The 15,505-nt window shown below is 44.2% G+C and overlaps 1 protein-coding gene across 5 annotated transcripts in view; it reads right to left on the bottom strand.

Moving 5' to 3' along the window:
* The window catches only part of HECTD4 (HECT domain E3 ubiquitin protein ligase 4), a 190,370-nt gene extending 189,693 nt beyond the window's left edge, over positions 1-677 (bottom strand). For 4 of the 5 annotated variants that reach the window (XM_030860500.2, XM_030860498.2, XM_030860497.2 and 1 more), the window contains exon 1: positions 317-677. In XM_030860500.2, the coding sequence (XP_030716360.2) occupies positions 317-493 (177 nt within the window). In that variant the 5' untranslated portion in view covers positions 494-677. The remainder of the gene's footprint in view (positions 1-316) is intronic. The other variant, XM_030860499.3, reaches the window with a different exon arrangement.
* Between the last annotated feature and the right edge of the window lie 14,828 nt (positions 678-15,505).

A 15,505-nucleotide genomic window follows, 5' to 3' on the forward strand; every position in this document is an offset into this window, starting at 1 on the left:
GGCGGCGGCGGCTCCTCCGGGGCTTCAAGGCCGTGCCGGGTGATGGTCTAATAAAATGTTGGTAGTCGGAACGTTCAAAATGAACCCACAAATGAAATCCCCGGCGGGGATTGAGGCCCCGAGGAGGGAGGGAGGCGGGTGGTCTGCAGACTCGCGGCGCGGCCCGCACCTGCCTGCCCGGCGCCCACACACACCTGCTGGGGCAGCCTTCGTGGGCCTCGGGGTCGGGGTGAAGCGGAGATGAGAGGGCCCGACCCCGGGAATGCGGCGCGGGTGGGCTAATCTGATGGCGGAGGCCGGGGGCAGCCTCGCTCACCTCCAAGTCGGTGTCGGCGGCCTCCGGGGCCCCAAGAATCTCGCTGGGCAGCTCGGCCAGGTCGGTGACCCGGATCAGCCCGTCGTGCAGGAAGATGGTCTCCTCCTTCACCGAGAGCCACTGCGCCGAGTCCGCGGCCGCCGCCGCCGCCGCCGCCGCGGCCGCCGACGAGCCCATGGCCCCGGCTGAGGGGTTGGCGGTGAGGAGCAGCCGCCCGGCCAGGGGAGACGCGAGCAGTAGCCGCCGCGATCACCAGTCCATGGCAGCAGCCGCCGCGCCCGCCTGCAGCACCCCGCTCGCCGCCTCGCCCGTGGAGCTCCGCCCTAGGAGGTCCGAGCCGCCATCCTCCCACCCCTGGCCCCGGAGACCCTGGCCCCGCCGCCACCGCCGCCGCCGCCGCCCTGAGGAGCAAGATCCGCCTCTGCCTCTCGGCAGCCAACTGTCAGTGAGACGCCATGTTGGGGGCGGAGCTCCCGGCATGCCCCGCGGAGCGGACAATACCGGTCCCGCCCACCCGTTTGGCCCCGCCCTCCTCCCCGCAGACCGGGGGCAGCCGGGTCAGCAAGACCATCTCCGCCTCGCCTGCCACTGCATCTTCCCCTTAGAGTGACCTCCCACGCCCTTTGCTATTCGAGGGCGCCCTGGGTCTGCAGTGCACCAAGAGAAGAGGGCACCGCCTCCCCTCCTCCCACCTGCTCAGGTGTGCATTCCTCTCTCTTCGGCCAGAGCCCCCATCCTGGGCCTCCGGGCAGAGCCTGGAGGTTCACTTTCACTCTCACATTTAAATGAGATACGTGCAAAAATCTGGCGCAGAATAAGCGCTGCACATTTGTTCATAAGCACTTGGTAGAAGCGCACGGTAGGTGCTTCATATTTACTACAAATTCTAGTACCCAATAAGCGCTCAAAATCTGGTGAAAATAAAGCATGGGTCACAGTGTTTGATGTCCAGTGTCTGGCACTTAATAAACGCTCCGAGAGGGAGTTAAAACTATTGTTATATTCCATCAGTATTCAACACTGATTGACATACACCTTAAAAATATGCCCGCCATCCCACTTTTACTAAAACAAGAAAGAACTATGTATGTAGAGAAAAATGTGCGGGAGAATAAGTACCAAATTGTTAATGTGAATTGCCACGCAAAGTAGGACCAGCCTGGAATGATTGAGGTGAGATTATCTTTGTATTGCTTTTATACTTAAAAAATAATAATAATAAAGCGCTCTTTGGTATCAAAGTACTTGAATACATATGTCCACCAAAAAACCTGCATAGGGCACTTTATAGCAGCTTTATTCATAATTGCCAAAACTTGGAACTAACCAAGATGCCCTTCAGTAAGTGAATGGATAAATATACTGTGGTACATCCAGGAGCTTCCCTGGTGGCGCAGTGGTTAAAAATCCGCCTGCCAATGCAGGGGACACGGGTTCCATCACTCCGGGAAGATCCCACATGCCACGGAGCAACTAAGCCCATGCGCCACAACTACTGAGCCTGAATGCCACAACTACTAAAGCCCGTGTGCCTAGAGGCCGTGCTCCACAACGAGAGAAGCCACCGCAATGAGAAGCCCACACACCACAACTAACAGCAGCCCCTGCTCATCGCAACTAGAGAAACCCATACACAGCAAGGAAGACCCAACACAGCCAAAAGTAAATAAATAAATAAATAAATTTATTTTAAAAATAAATAAAATAAATAAACTGTGGTACATCCAGACAATGGAATATTATTCAGCACTAAAAAGAAATGACTACCTGGGACTTCTCTGGTGGCCCAGTGGGTAAGACTCCGAGCTCCCAGTTCAGGGGGCCTGGGTTCAATCCCTGGTCGGGGAACTAGATCCCGCACTCATGCCGCAACTAAGAAGTCCACGTGCCACAACAAAGATCCTGCATGCTGCAACTAAGATCCAGAGCAGCCAAAATAAATAAATATTTAAATAAATAAAAATAAAAAGAAGTGACTATCAAGCCATGAAAAGACATGGAAGAAACTTTAAGGCACATTACTAAGTTAGAGAAGCCAATCTGAAAAGGCTATACACTGTATGATTCCAACTCTGTCATATTCTGGAAAAGGCAAAACTATGGAGACAATAAAAACATCAGTGGTGGCTAGTGGATTTGGGAAGATAGGGATGAGTAGGCAGAGCACAGAGGATTTTTAGGGCAGTGAAAATATTATGTATAATACCATAATGTTGGATACATGAAATTATACATTTGTCCAAACCCATAGAATATACAACACCAAGAGGGAGCTACAGTGTAAGCTGTGGACTTTAGGGATTATGACCTGTCAGTTAGGTTCATCAGCTGCAACAAATGTACCACTCTGGCAGGGGATGTTGAAAATGGGGGAGACTATGCGTGCATGGGAGCAGGGAGTATGTGGGAAATCTCTGCACCTTCTCGATTTTTCTGTGAACCTAAAACTGCTCTAAAAAATAAAGTTTTAATAGAGAATGAATGAATGAATACATTAGAACATTAAAGTGCATACCCTTTGATCCAGCAATTCAACTTTGAAGAAGTTGTCCAAAGGAAATAATCAGACCCATAGTCAAGGATGTACATACAAGGATGTGCAGCTCAGTATTGTTTGTAAGAGGAAAAATTATAATCAGTTTAAATATCCAACAGTGTGGGACTGGTTAACTATAATAACGGTATATCCATAACATGGAATATTATGGAGCCATTCAGAATAATGTTTATGAAGAATATTAATACAAGTGAAAGTTCATGATATATTGGTGAATGGAAAAAGTCAGGCTAAAATAGTAAGGAAATTTTGAAATTTAATTGTATTTACTGTATGATTGCATTTTAAAAATTACACAGATGTATGACTATAGGTGTAGAAGGAAAGACAGGGAGGGTAGCATGTCTGATAACATTTGGATGAATCTCAGCAGTGCATTTACAGGTAGGTGACTGGAGGATTTGTGATTTGGGTTTTGCAATGTTTTCCAAGTTTTCTCCTAGAGCATGCACTACTTTTTAAAAAAGCAAAAAAAAAAAAAAGGGCTGCCCTGGTGGCGCAGTGGTTGAGAGTCCGCCTGCCGATGCAGGGGACACAGGTTCGTGCCTCGGTCCGGGAGGATCCCACATGCTGCGGAGCGGCTGGGCCCGTGAGCCATGGCCGCTGAGCCTGTGCGTCCGGAGCCTGTGCTCTGCAACGGGAGAGGCCACAACAGTGAGAGGCCCGCGTACCGCAAAAAAAAAAAAAAAATCTATTGAACACCTAGGAATCAAAGTGTCTCCACTCATATAACCATCATACTACCCTTCCAAGTATTCATTAATAGCCCCATTTTACAAGGAACTGAGGCTCAGAATTAAGTGACTTGCACCTGCCTAGGAATTGGCAGAACTGAGATTTGAACACATAGCTGGCTCCATCCTGTACTGCCTCCCTCCCAAATAAGTAATTCATATACCTTGCACTGTTACAACAATCTCATGTGCCTTACAATGACTGTTAATTTCATTTTCATGATATTTATCCCACACGCATTTCCTAAGCTCCTAGCAGGTGTCAAATCCTGGGAGGTGTACAGAATGGAGATATTATTACCCCCACGTTCAGCTAGGAAACTGATGCACAGTTGGATACTTTACTCAATATCTCACAGACAGTAAACATCAAATCTCAGATGTGAACCCAGGTCTGTCTGATTCTATAATCCCAGCTTCCTTATTTTGTCTCACACCTTCCAAATCCAATGGCAACCATCAGTTTTTGAATGCTCAGTTTTCGGAATCTAAATAACCTTCTTGTGTGGCTCAAAATAAATTCTCCTCCTCATATTGTTTATATTTCAAGATCAGGAGTCTAAATGCCAAAGAAGTACAGATCTTTCTTGACCTATGATGGGATTATGCCCTGATAAACCCATCATACGCTGAAAATATCAAAAGTAGAAAGTCTCACTGAACATCATAGCTTAGCTCAACCTACCTTAAACGTGCTCAGAACACTTACATTAGCCTACAGTTGAGCAAACTCATCTAACACAAAGCCTTTTTTATAATGAAGTATTGAATATCTTGTGTAATTTATTGAATACTATACTGAAAGTGAAAAACAGAATGGTTGCATAGATACTGAATGGTTGTAAGTATATAGGTTGTTCAGCTATAGTGGAAGCTTGCTGCCACTTCCTGGCATCACGAGAGAGGATCTTACCGCGTATCACTGGCCCAGAAAAAGATCAAAATTCAAAATCTGAGATTCAGTTTCTACTGCATGTATATCACTTTCGCACCATTGTAAAGTCAAAAAATCTATAAGTCCAACCATCCTAGGTCGGGGACAGTCTGTATCGTCCTTCACTTCAATTAATGAAAACAGCACATATCCAAGGCTGAAAGTCTTTAGACTGCATACTGAATAGTTATTTAAATCTGAAGTTTTAAAAAGCCACTTTAGTCTTGATATGCTTACTGTTTTCATGGTATATATTGTCCCACAGTTTACTTTCCACCTGTGTTCATATTTACTATGTATGTCTCATCGTATGTAGTAGGGTCTTATTTTTATTCACTCAGTCATCCTCTGCCTATTAATTTTAGTGTCTCAGTCATTAACATTTTATACAATTATTGATATGCTTGGATTTACGTCTACCATTTTGCTGTTTTCTATTTGTCCCTTTGTGTTTTGTTTCTATGGTCCTCTTTTGATGCCTTCTTTTTGGTTATTTGAAAAACTTTTATTATTCCGTTTTAATTTATCTATTAGCCTTTCTAGTATCTCTTTGTATTATATTTAGGGGCTACTCTAGGGATTATAATATATGTATCTAAACTTTCACAGTCTACATAGAGTTAATATTTACCATTTTCTGTAAACTGGAAAAACCTTAAAATAATAGTCTTTTTATCACCTCCAAAAAAAATAGTTATTTAATATTTTAGCAACAGTAATTAATTAGTCATAGGACTGCATGGCTGCCACTGTACCACGATGAGGCAGCTGATGAATTAGTATTTATAGAACCCCCTCTGGAAAAAGACCATTTACTGGGAATTTCTAGAACAGATCAGCAAGACAAAGAAAGTCCCTGCTCAAAAGAACTCTATGCTGGAAGCCTGGAGGCAGAGAATCCAAATTTAGTCAAGATCACACACACACACACATACACACACACACACACACCGTACACACAGGAAACATCCATTCATGGAATCATAGAAAGGAAAGGTTTATGGTTTATGACTTATTTTCTTCGGCAACCCTCTGGAGGAAGCATGAGAAAGCAGGAAGAGCTATGAGTAGATTGGACTTCAGTTTCCCCTTGGAGGCATCTCCCCAGGAGAGAGCAAGCTTGTTGATGGAGACTGTCTCTCCGCTGCCCCAGCTGCTGACGCAGTGTTCACTGGCCTTGGCTCAAGCTGGGGCCCCTCTGGGATTTTGCAATATCTCTCCCTTCTGCTGGCTTTTCTGCACCAGCTGACTGTCTAAAATGAGTCTGTAATCCTTACCAGGCCCACAAAAATGCGAGTGTAGCCTGGAGATAAGTGGTCCTTGATAAGCCTTAATAGAGCTTGAAATAGCTTTAAATAAAGCAGCCATGTTAATTTTTAAAGCCTTTCAGAACACCAAGGAAAAAAACACATGCCTACATCTGCTAAATAAATACGTGCACACACATTGACAGAACCTGTGGGGGAGATTGAGTGTTTCCATCTCACTAATCACAGTCTCAAAGAGTAAGCACACACACCTACTCAAAATCTTTTTTTCCAAGTGATCTGGTCGGCCCTGTTTTCTTCTTTTTTTTTTTAAATTTATTTCAAGGAAGATTCTGTCAGCTCATAGGTGAGTCTACGAGGCAGCAGAGAAAGGAAATCGGATGAAAAAGCTTTTGAAAATGAAGAGGGAGAAATTCTCCTTAGAGCTCCCTTGATTACGGTAACTTAAGGGGCAAGCCTCCACGTTGATGAAAAGCTAAACGATGAAAAGCCCAACGATGAAGCAGCATGACGTGCAACTGTCATTGGAGGAATCAGCACCTTGGAGCTCCGAAAGATGCCACGTCCTCTCTCGCCCCCTTGTGGACATCAGAGGCCGTACCGCACTGGAATTTCCAATTCTTACTTAACAAATTTGCAAGCACTTCCCTGCTGCAAACAAAAACTTACATTAAAAAACGGTAGCCCTCACAAAGGAAAAGTGGGCAAAAGACACAATCTTAGAGTTTGCACAAGAGGAAAAGCAAACACTCTATGTTTTCATTCATTCAGTATTCACTGAGTGCCTACTTTGTGCTGGCAAAATGTTAGGTTTGGCACTCCTCTCTAGGAAAAAGGCATCTTCCCTCCCTCCAGAAGCTTAGGATGGGGAAATGACTTGGAATAAGTAATTCCAAAGGGGATGAGAAGTCCAGGGACCTGATCTGAGAAATGAGGAAGGTTCCCTGAGGATGTCCTGGGGGGGTTTGTTGTTGATCTTTCAGTTTTTTTGAGATATAATTGACATACAGTACTGTGTAAGTTTAAGGTGTACAGCATAATGATTTGACTTACATACATCATGAAGTGATTATCACAATGAGTTTAGCGAACATCCATCATCCCATATACAAACAAAAGAAAAGAAAAAATGTCTTTTCCTTGTGATGAGAACTCTGAGGATTAACTCTCTTGACGACCTTCATATATAACATACAGCAGTGTTGATTATATTAATCAGGTTGTACATTACATCTCTGGTACTTATTTATCTTATAACTGGAAGTTTGTACCTTTTGACCACCTTCATCCAATTCCCTCTCCCCCACCCCCATTTCCAACTCCCACCTCCACAGATTTGGTAACCCCAAATCTGATCTCATTTCCTATGAGTTTGTTTGTTTGTTTGTTTTGGAAACATAATTGACCTACAACACTATGTTAGTTCCAGGTTCACAACATAGTAATTCGATATTTCTTCACATTACAAAATGACCACCATGATGTCACATTTAATGCTGGTAACTGGTGTGTATGAGTTAGCTAAAGGAACGTGAGGATGGTGGGTGGGAAGATTTAGTAACCAAAGAAAAGCATTTGCATGAAATGCAGGATGCGTAGTGCTTGAATCATGGCCTGCGTGGATTTGGGTCCTACCTCCCTTGTGTGTTACCTTTGACAACTTATTCCTCACATCTGTGCTGCATTTTCCCACCTTAAAATAGGATGATAGTAATGGTACCGACCTCATAGCACTTTTGTGAGGATTAAATGAGTTAATACGGCAGGACCATTAGCACCATGCCTGGAATGAAGAAGCTCTCAATGCATATGAGCTATTATTAAATATGGCACCATTTTTTACCTATTAATTCAAAGATTTTCATTTGAACCCCGGCATGGTGAAGTTCTGGGGTAAACACACCATCTATTGCTGGTGGCACTTTAAATCAGTATGGTCTTTGGGGGAAAGCACTTTGGCCACACGTATCCAAAAGGCATAAAAGGACCATGCCTTTTGATCCATCGTTCCACTCCTAGAAATTTACCCATAGAAAATTTTCATCCAACGTGGAGTTATTGGGGCTTCCCTGGTGGCACAGTGGTTAAGAATCGCCTGCCAATGCAGGGGACACGGGTTCAAGCCCTGGCCCAGGAAGATCCCACATGCTGCGGAGCAACCAAGCCCGTGCGGCACAACTACTGAGCCTGCGCTCTAGAGCTCTCGTGCCACCACTACTGAAGCCCGCGCACCTAGAGCCTGTGCTCCGCAACAAGAGAAGCCACCGCAATAAGAAGGCCGCGCACCACAATAAGGCCGCGCACTGCAACGAAGAGTAGCCCCCGCTCGCCGCAACCAGAGAAAGCCCACGCACAGCAACAAAGATGCAACGCAGCCAAAAATTTAATAAAATAATAAATTTAAAACAAAACAAAACAAGGAGTTATTAAGTTCCTACTCTCTGCTAGGCTCTTATAACTAAGTCATAGCTCCTATCCTCAAGGAGCTTAAAATCTAATGGGGGAGAAGACAAGTAATCCGAACATATGCTGCAGGGCAAGAAGTCCTGTCAGTGATGGGACAGGTTGAGAGTACAGACCAGGAGCACCTGATCTGTATTTGGGATGAGGCTTGGGGCGGGGGCACAGAAGAGCTAGAGCAGCGGTTCTCAACTGGGGGTTATTTCACTGACCCTTGGGACATTTGGCAACGTCTGAAAATGATAATTATCATCATGACTAGGGTCGGATGCGACTGACATCTAATGAGTAGAGATCAGGGACGCTTCTAAACATCCTACAATCCACAGGACAACCTCCCCTGCACCCAACAAAGAATTATCCAGCCCCAAATATCAATAGCGCTGAGGCTCAGAAACTGATCCAAAGGGATGATTGAAATTAGTCAAGTGGGGGAAGGCTCGTAGAAGAGAGGAGTATTCCAGGGCTTCAGAAGAACATGTGCAAAATCTCAGAGGTGAGAGAGAAAAGGGTAGATTAGAGACCAGAAGAATAATAACTCATATTTGTTACTTCCCATGTGCCAGGGATGCTTCAAATATACTCACCACAACCAAACGGGGTAGGCACTTTTGTTATCCCATTTTACAGATGGGGACATCAAGGCACTGAAGGAGGAAGTTCTCACAGCTAGGAAGAGGCAGAGCTGGGATCTGAACCCAGGGAAACTCATTCTGGAACCAGTCCTCTGAACCCCAAACTAGTGCCAGAAGCTGCCCTTTCTAGCTGAAGAGTTGAAGGGCAGAGATTGTTAGGGTGTAGGGTGCAGATTGGAGAGAAATAGCTTGAGAGGAAAGCAGGAGTCTGATCAGGAAGGGGCTTGTGAGCTATGTTAAAGGAATTTTCCCGAAAGAGCAATGAGAAATCAGCGGAGAAATTTGAGGAGAATGAGAGAATTGCCTTTGCATATTTATTTAAAAAAATTTTTAATTTACTATTATTATTATTAGCCTTTGCATTTTAGAAAGATCCTCTGGTTGCCTTGTGGAGAACGGCTCAGCCTATAGGCTGGATGACTACTTGGGCTGTCGTAGGAATCCAGACGTGAACTTGAACTTGGGCTTAGGTGAGTGTCTAGTGGCATGGAATGAAGTGGGTGAATTCAAAAGCACTTGAGAAGATATGGGAGTTTAGGGAGTGGCTGAGGGGGGCTATGAGGATTAAAGGCTGGGCACCTGCCTGGGAGACATTCTTAGTTTGGTAGTGCTGTCATAACAAAGTATCACAAACTGAGCGGTTTAAACAACAGAAAGTTGTCTCACAGCTCTGGAAGCTAGACGTCTATAATCAACAGGGTGGGTTGCTTCTGAGGGCTGTGAGGGAAGGAACTATTTCAGGCCTCTCTCCTTGACTTGTAGCTGGCTGTCCTCTCCCTGTGTCTTCCCATTGTCTTTCCTCAATGCGGGTCTGTGTCCACATTTCCTCTTCTTATAAGGACACCAGTCTTATCGATTAGGGGCCACTCTAATGACCTCATTTTAATTTATCACCTCTGTAAAAATCCTACTCCATAACATAAGATCAGACCCTGAGGTACTGGGGGTTAGGACTTCAACATAGGAATTTGAAGGGACACAATTCAATCCATAACAGAGATGGAGCTATGATTCCCTGAAATAGGATGTTTTAGGGAAGGAAAATGAGTGGGAGAACAGAGCAAGAAACTATAATTCAAAAGAAAACAGTTGTATTCAAAAGCCTATTTATTTATAATGATGTACATTTATATGAAATAGTATGAAGCCATTAAAAAGGATAATTAAGAAACTTTGACAGCAATATAAACATTTATGAAATAATAGTCTATGAAGAAAATCAAAACACAGGAGTTTACCTACACTAATATGGACTACATATGTGTGCATCTAATAACTTGAAAAAAGTGCAGAGGAGGAAACTGTTATGTGAGGAGGAGAATCTGCGGGTGGATATTTTCATTTTAATATCCTTGTCATGAAGGAATTCAATCTAAAGCAGCACTAGGACTCCAGGATCACACTTGTGGGGGTTTTTTCTCCACAATTTTAGGATTATTTTAGGCTGTGCCCTGGAAGTTACTTATTTTTATATCAGAGCTTGTTTCTTTTTCATAAAAATTTGCATTGAATGTTGTAATTAGTAAAAAAAAAAAAAAATCAATTTGTTGATCAGATTCCTGCCACTGTTCACATTGCTAGGGTATTTTAGTTTTTCCTTGTCCTCCTTAAACCAGTCCTCATTTAGAGTGATCTTTCTAAAATGCAAGTGTGGGGACTTCCCTGGTGGTCCGGTGGCTAAGACTCCATGATCCCAGTGCAGGGGGCCTGGGTCCGATCCCTGATCAGGGAACTAGATCCCACATGCCGCAACTAAGATCCTGCATGCTGCAACTAAGACCTGGTGCAGCCAAATAAACAAAATTCTTTTTTTAATGATTTTTTTTTTTTTTTTTTTTTTTTTTTTTTGCGATACACGGACCTCTCACTGCTGTGGCCTCTCCCGTTGCGGAGCAACAGGCTCCGGACGCACAGGCTCAGCGTCCATGGCTCACGGGCCTAGCCGCTCTGCGGCATGTGGGATCTTCCCAGACCGGGGCACGAACCCGTATCCCCTGCATCGGCAGGCGGACTCTCAACCACTGCGCCACCAGGGAAGCCCTTTAATGAATTTTTTAAAAAATAAAAATAAAATGCAAGCGTGATTATGAAGTCACTTCCTGGCTTTAAAATCCTGTACTGAGGGACTTCCCTGGTGGTGCAGTGGTTAAGAATCCACCTGCCAATGCAGGGGACACGGGTTCCCACATGCCATGGGCCGTGCGCCACAACTACTGAGCCTGCCCACATAGAGCCCGTGCTCCACAACAAGAGAAGCCACCACAATAAGGAAGCATGCGCACCGCAATGAAGAGTAGCCCCCGCTCGCCGCAACTGAGAAAGCCCACGCGCAGCAACAAAGACCCAACGCAGAAAAAAATAACTAATTAATTTTTAAAAAATCCTGTAGTGATCTCTCTTGATTTCCTCTGGGTCCCCACAAAATCTTCACGATCAGGCTCTTATTGGGCAAAAGTGTCACTTCTCACAGTCCTCAGCCCCTTTCCACCTACTGAATGTTCTAAAATACTTAGAGTTCACATATATCATCCCTTTTTCTGGGTTTTCCCTTTTCTGGGCTTTTGCTGTAACTTTGTGGTAGATTGGAAAGTGTTCTCAATTCTTTACTTTCTCCATTTATTAAAGTCATACATCCATACTCTTTATTATGTGACTATACTGGGGGTTGAATAGTGTCTCCCAACTTCGTGTCCACCCAGAACTTGTGAATGTGACCTTATTTGAAAACAGGGCCTTTGCAGATGTAATCAAGTTAAGATGATGTTATACTGGATTAGCGTGGACCTTAATCCAAAGACTGGTGTCCTTCTAAGAAGAGGAAGAAAAAACTTTTCTTGGTCACACCACGCGACACGTAGGATCTTAGTTCCCTGACCAGGGATCGAACCCATGCCCCCTGCACTGGAAGTGCAGAGTCTTAACCACTGGACCGCCAGGGAAGTCTTGAAATTTTTTTTTATGATAATTTTTTTTAATTTTTATTTTTATGGAAGTATAGTTAATTTACAATGCTATGTTAGTTTTTGGTGTACAGCAAGGTGATTCAGTTATGCATATATATATTCTTTTTCATATCCTTTTCCATTATAGGTTATTACAAGATATTGAATATAGTTCCCTGTGCTATACAGTAGGATGTTGTTGTTTAATCTGTTTTATATATAGGAGTTTGTATCTGCTAATCCCAAACTCCTAATTTATCCCTCCCCCACCTTTTCTGTTTGGTAACCATAAGTTTGTTTTCTATGTCTGTGAGTCTGTTTCTGTTTTCTTTTTTTTGGCGGTACGTGGGCCTCACACTGTTGTGGCCTCTCCCGTTGCGGAGCACAGGCTCCGGACGCGCAGGCCCAGCGGCCATGGCTCACGGCCCCAGCCGCTCCGCAGCATGTGGGATCTTCCCGGACCAGGGCACGAACGCGTGTCCCCTGCATTGGCAGGCGGACTCCCAACCACTGTGCCACCAGGGAAGACCCTGTTTCTGTTTTGTAAATAAGTTTACTTGGATCACATTTTAGATTCCACATATACATGATATCATATGATACTTGTCTAAGAAGAGGGAAATTTGGACACAGAGATACAGAGGAGCCATAGAGGGAAGACCACGTGATGACAGAGGCAGAGATTGGAGTGATACTTCTACAAGACAAGAAACACTGAGGTTGGTGGGCAACTACCAGAAGCTAGGAGAGAAGGATAGAATACATTCTCATTCGGAGCCTCTGGAAGGCATCAACCCTGCTGACACCCTAAAGTTGGACTTCCAGTCTCCTGAACTGTGAGACAATGGATTTCTGTTGTTTTAAGCCACCCAGTTTGTCGTACTTTGTTACTGCAGCCTTAGGAAGCAAATACAGGGTCTTTCCCAAACTTCCCATCAGAGCAGGTGGAGTAAATTTCCCTGACCCATAAAGCTGGGCTTGGCCTTGTGACGTGCTTTGGTCAATGGCATTTTAGCAGACGTGATGTGAGCAGAGGTCAAATATTCTTGTTCAATTTGTCATCTGTCAATAAAAGCACACACTCCGGGAGCTGCTGGTCCCAGAATTGGACATGTGGGGAGGCCTGAGCCACCAGCCTGGAGCCAAGCCCTGCAGATCTCATCCTTGAAGAAGAGCCAACCCACAGACCCTGGAGGGGTCCACTACATGCTTGCTATTATCAGCCACTGAGTTTTTAACCCTAAGTCCCTAGTGCCTGGCATGGTGCTTAAAGTAGCTGCTTTGTAAAGGCTTCTTAGTGCTAAATGACTTTGAATGTGCCTTACAAAAACAGTTCACACATGAATTCACAATGTTGTATCACCTTTTGCAGCCACTGCAGCCCCCCCCTGCTCCCACCCCTCATCTGCTTCTTTACCTCACCTCAAGCCAATGTCAATCTTGATCAAAGAAAGTCACCCTGGCTTCTTTCCAGTTCTTTACCTCTTGTACAACTGTTCCTACTCCGGGCCTTTGCACATGCTGTTCCCTGGCCAGATTGCACTTCCCACCTGTTTCACTTGGCAAACTCCTATTCATCCTTCAGGTCTCAGCTACCTCATAGGGAAATTCCTTGGCTCCCCCAAACATGACAAATCCTCCTGTTTCTCAACCTCTTTGCACACTATACCTTTTCTTCGTTGTACCTATCTTAACTGCAATTAAATAATTATTAATAAAAATTTAGATGCCTGTCTCTTTTGTTAGACTGTATACATTAAATGTATTTTTAAATATATTAAATACTTATTATTTAATCAAATACTTATATATTAATTAATGCTTATATATTTAAATACATATATATTAAATATTGCATATTAAACTTTTTTTATGTTTTTTTAATGACTTTCTCATATTTTTTATTTGTTTTTTGGCCACGCCGTGGGTACCATGCAGCATGTGGAATCCTAGTACCCCGACCAGGGATCGAACCTGCACCCCTTGCAGTGGGAGTTCAGAGTCTTAACCACTGCACCACCGGGGAAGTCTTTATATTAAATTCTTAATGCCACTGAACTATATACTTAAAATGGTACATTTTGTTATATATAATTTACCACAATAAAACAATTCTAAAAAAAAAGTATATATTTTGCTTAGCAAATAGGACCACATCATTTGCCATTATTAGCATATTGATTATCTGAAAGGTAAATGAATAAGCAGCAAAATTAGGATTCAAATCCAAGTCCACTGGATCCCCCAAAGCTATAACTTTAACCTCTACACCATTTTCAATTGACCTGCACTCAATGAATATTTTTTGAATGAATTATTCCACACCCTATTTTCCCAAAGAAATTCCAATTTTATACTTGTACAATCTATGGGGAGATTCAGAACATGGTTGCCTTTCCTTCCATGTATTTTCCACTTTGACACTGTTTTTATTTTGAATTATATACATGGAGGGTAGCACTGGGGTCTGTTCAACACTTAGAGCTTCTAGGGGACTTCCCTGGCGGTTCAGTGGTTAAGACTGCACTTCCAATGCGGGGGGCGTGGGTTGGATCCCTGGTCCGGGAACTAAGATCCCACAAGCCTCGAGGTGTGGCCAAAAAGCAAACAAACAAGCCACTTAGAGCTTCTAAAGGTGAGAATCAGGCCTTGGAATGGAGCAGGAACCCTCCCCAAACCCTTGTAACCAGAGCTTGGCAGGTGGTGTAGGCTAAATAATAGTCCCGAAGTATGTCCCTGTCCTAATCCTGCAAATTTGTGGATATTATCAATACTTTATATGGCAAAAGGTACTTGGCAGGTGTGATTAAGTTAAAGACCTGATAAAAATATATTTGGTCTTTGTGCTGGGTTACTGACACAGAGCTCCTAAAGCCCATGAAATTTTCCTGAGTGATGGGAGCATCTTTTGTTATTCATAAGGAGCTCTTTTTTAAAATTTATTTAATTTTTTTTGGCTGCATTGGGTCTGTTGCCGCGCGCGGGCTTTCTCTAGTTGCGGCGAGCGGGGGCTTCTCTTCGTTGTGCTGCTTGGGCTTCTCATTGCGGTGGCTTCTCGTGGAGCATGGGTCTAGGCGCGTGGGCTTCAGCAGTTGTGGCACGTGGGCTCAGTAGTTGTGGCTCTCAGGCTCTAGAGCGCAGACTCAGTAGTTGTGACGCACGGGCATAGTTGCTCTGCAGCATGTGGGATCTTCCCAGACCAGGGCTCGAACCCGTGTCCCCTGCACTGGCAGGTGGATTCTTAACCACTGCACCACCAGGGAAGCCCCAGGAGCTCTTTTTGATCACACCTGAGTTTATGTTAATGAGGTGACTTAGGGTAGGGACCCCTAGCCGGCCACCAGAAAGACCAAGGGATTAGAAGGTTGGAAATTTCAGCCCTAGCCAGACTTAAGGAAAAGTGGGGAAGGGGTGGTAGTGCTGGTGATTAAGCTCCATAAATACTTGTGAGCTTCTTGGTCGGTGAACACATCAAGAGGTGCTGAGAGGGTGGTGCACCCAGAGAGGGTATGGTGCTCCAGGCACCACCCTTACCTTGCCCTATTTCTCTCTTCCATTTGGCAGTTCCTGAGTTGTATCCTTTATAGCAAACTGGTGAATGAATATAAGTGTTTCTCTGAGTTCTGTGAGCCATTATAGCCAATTATCAAACCTGAGGA

This window comes from Globicephala melas, chromosome 13 (assembly GCF_963455315.2).
Source record: "Globicephala melas chromosome 13, mGloMel1.2, whole genome shotgun sequence".
In the NCBI taxonomy this organism is placed as follows: Eukaryota; Metazoa; Chordata; class Mammalia; order Artiodactyla; family Delphinidae; genus Globicephala; species Globicephala melas.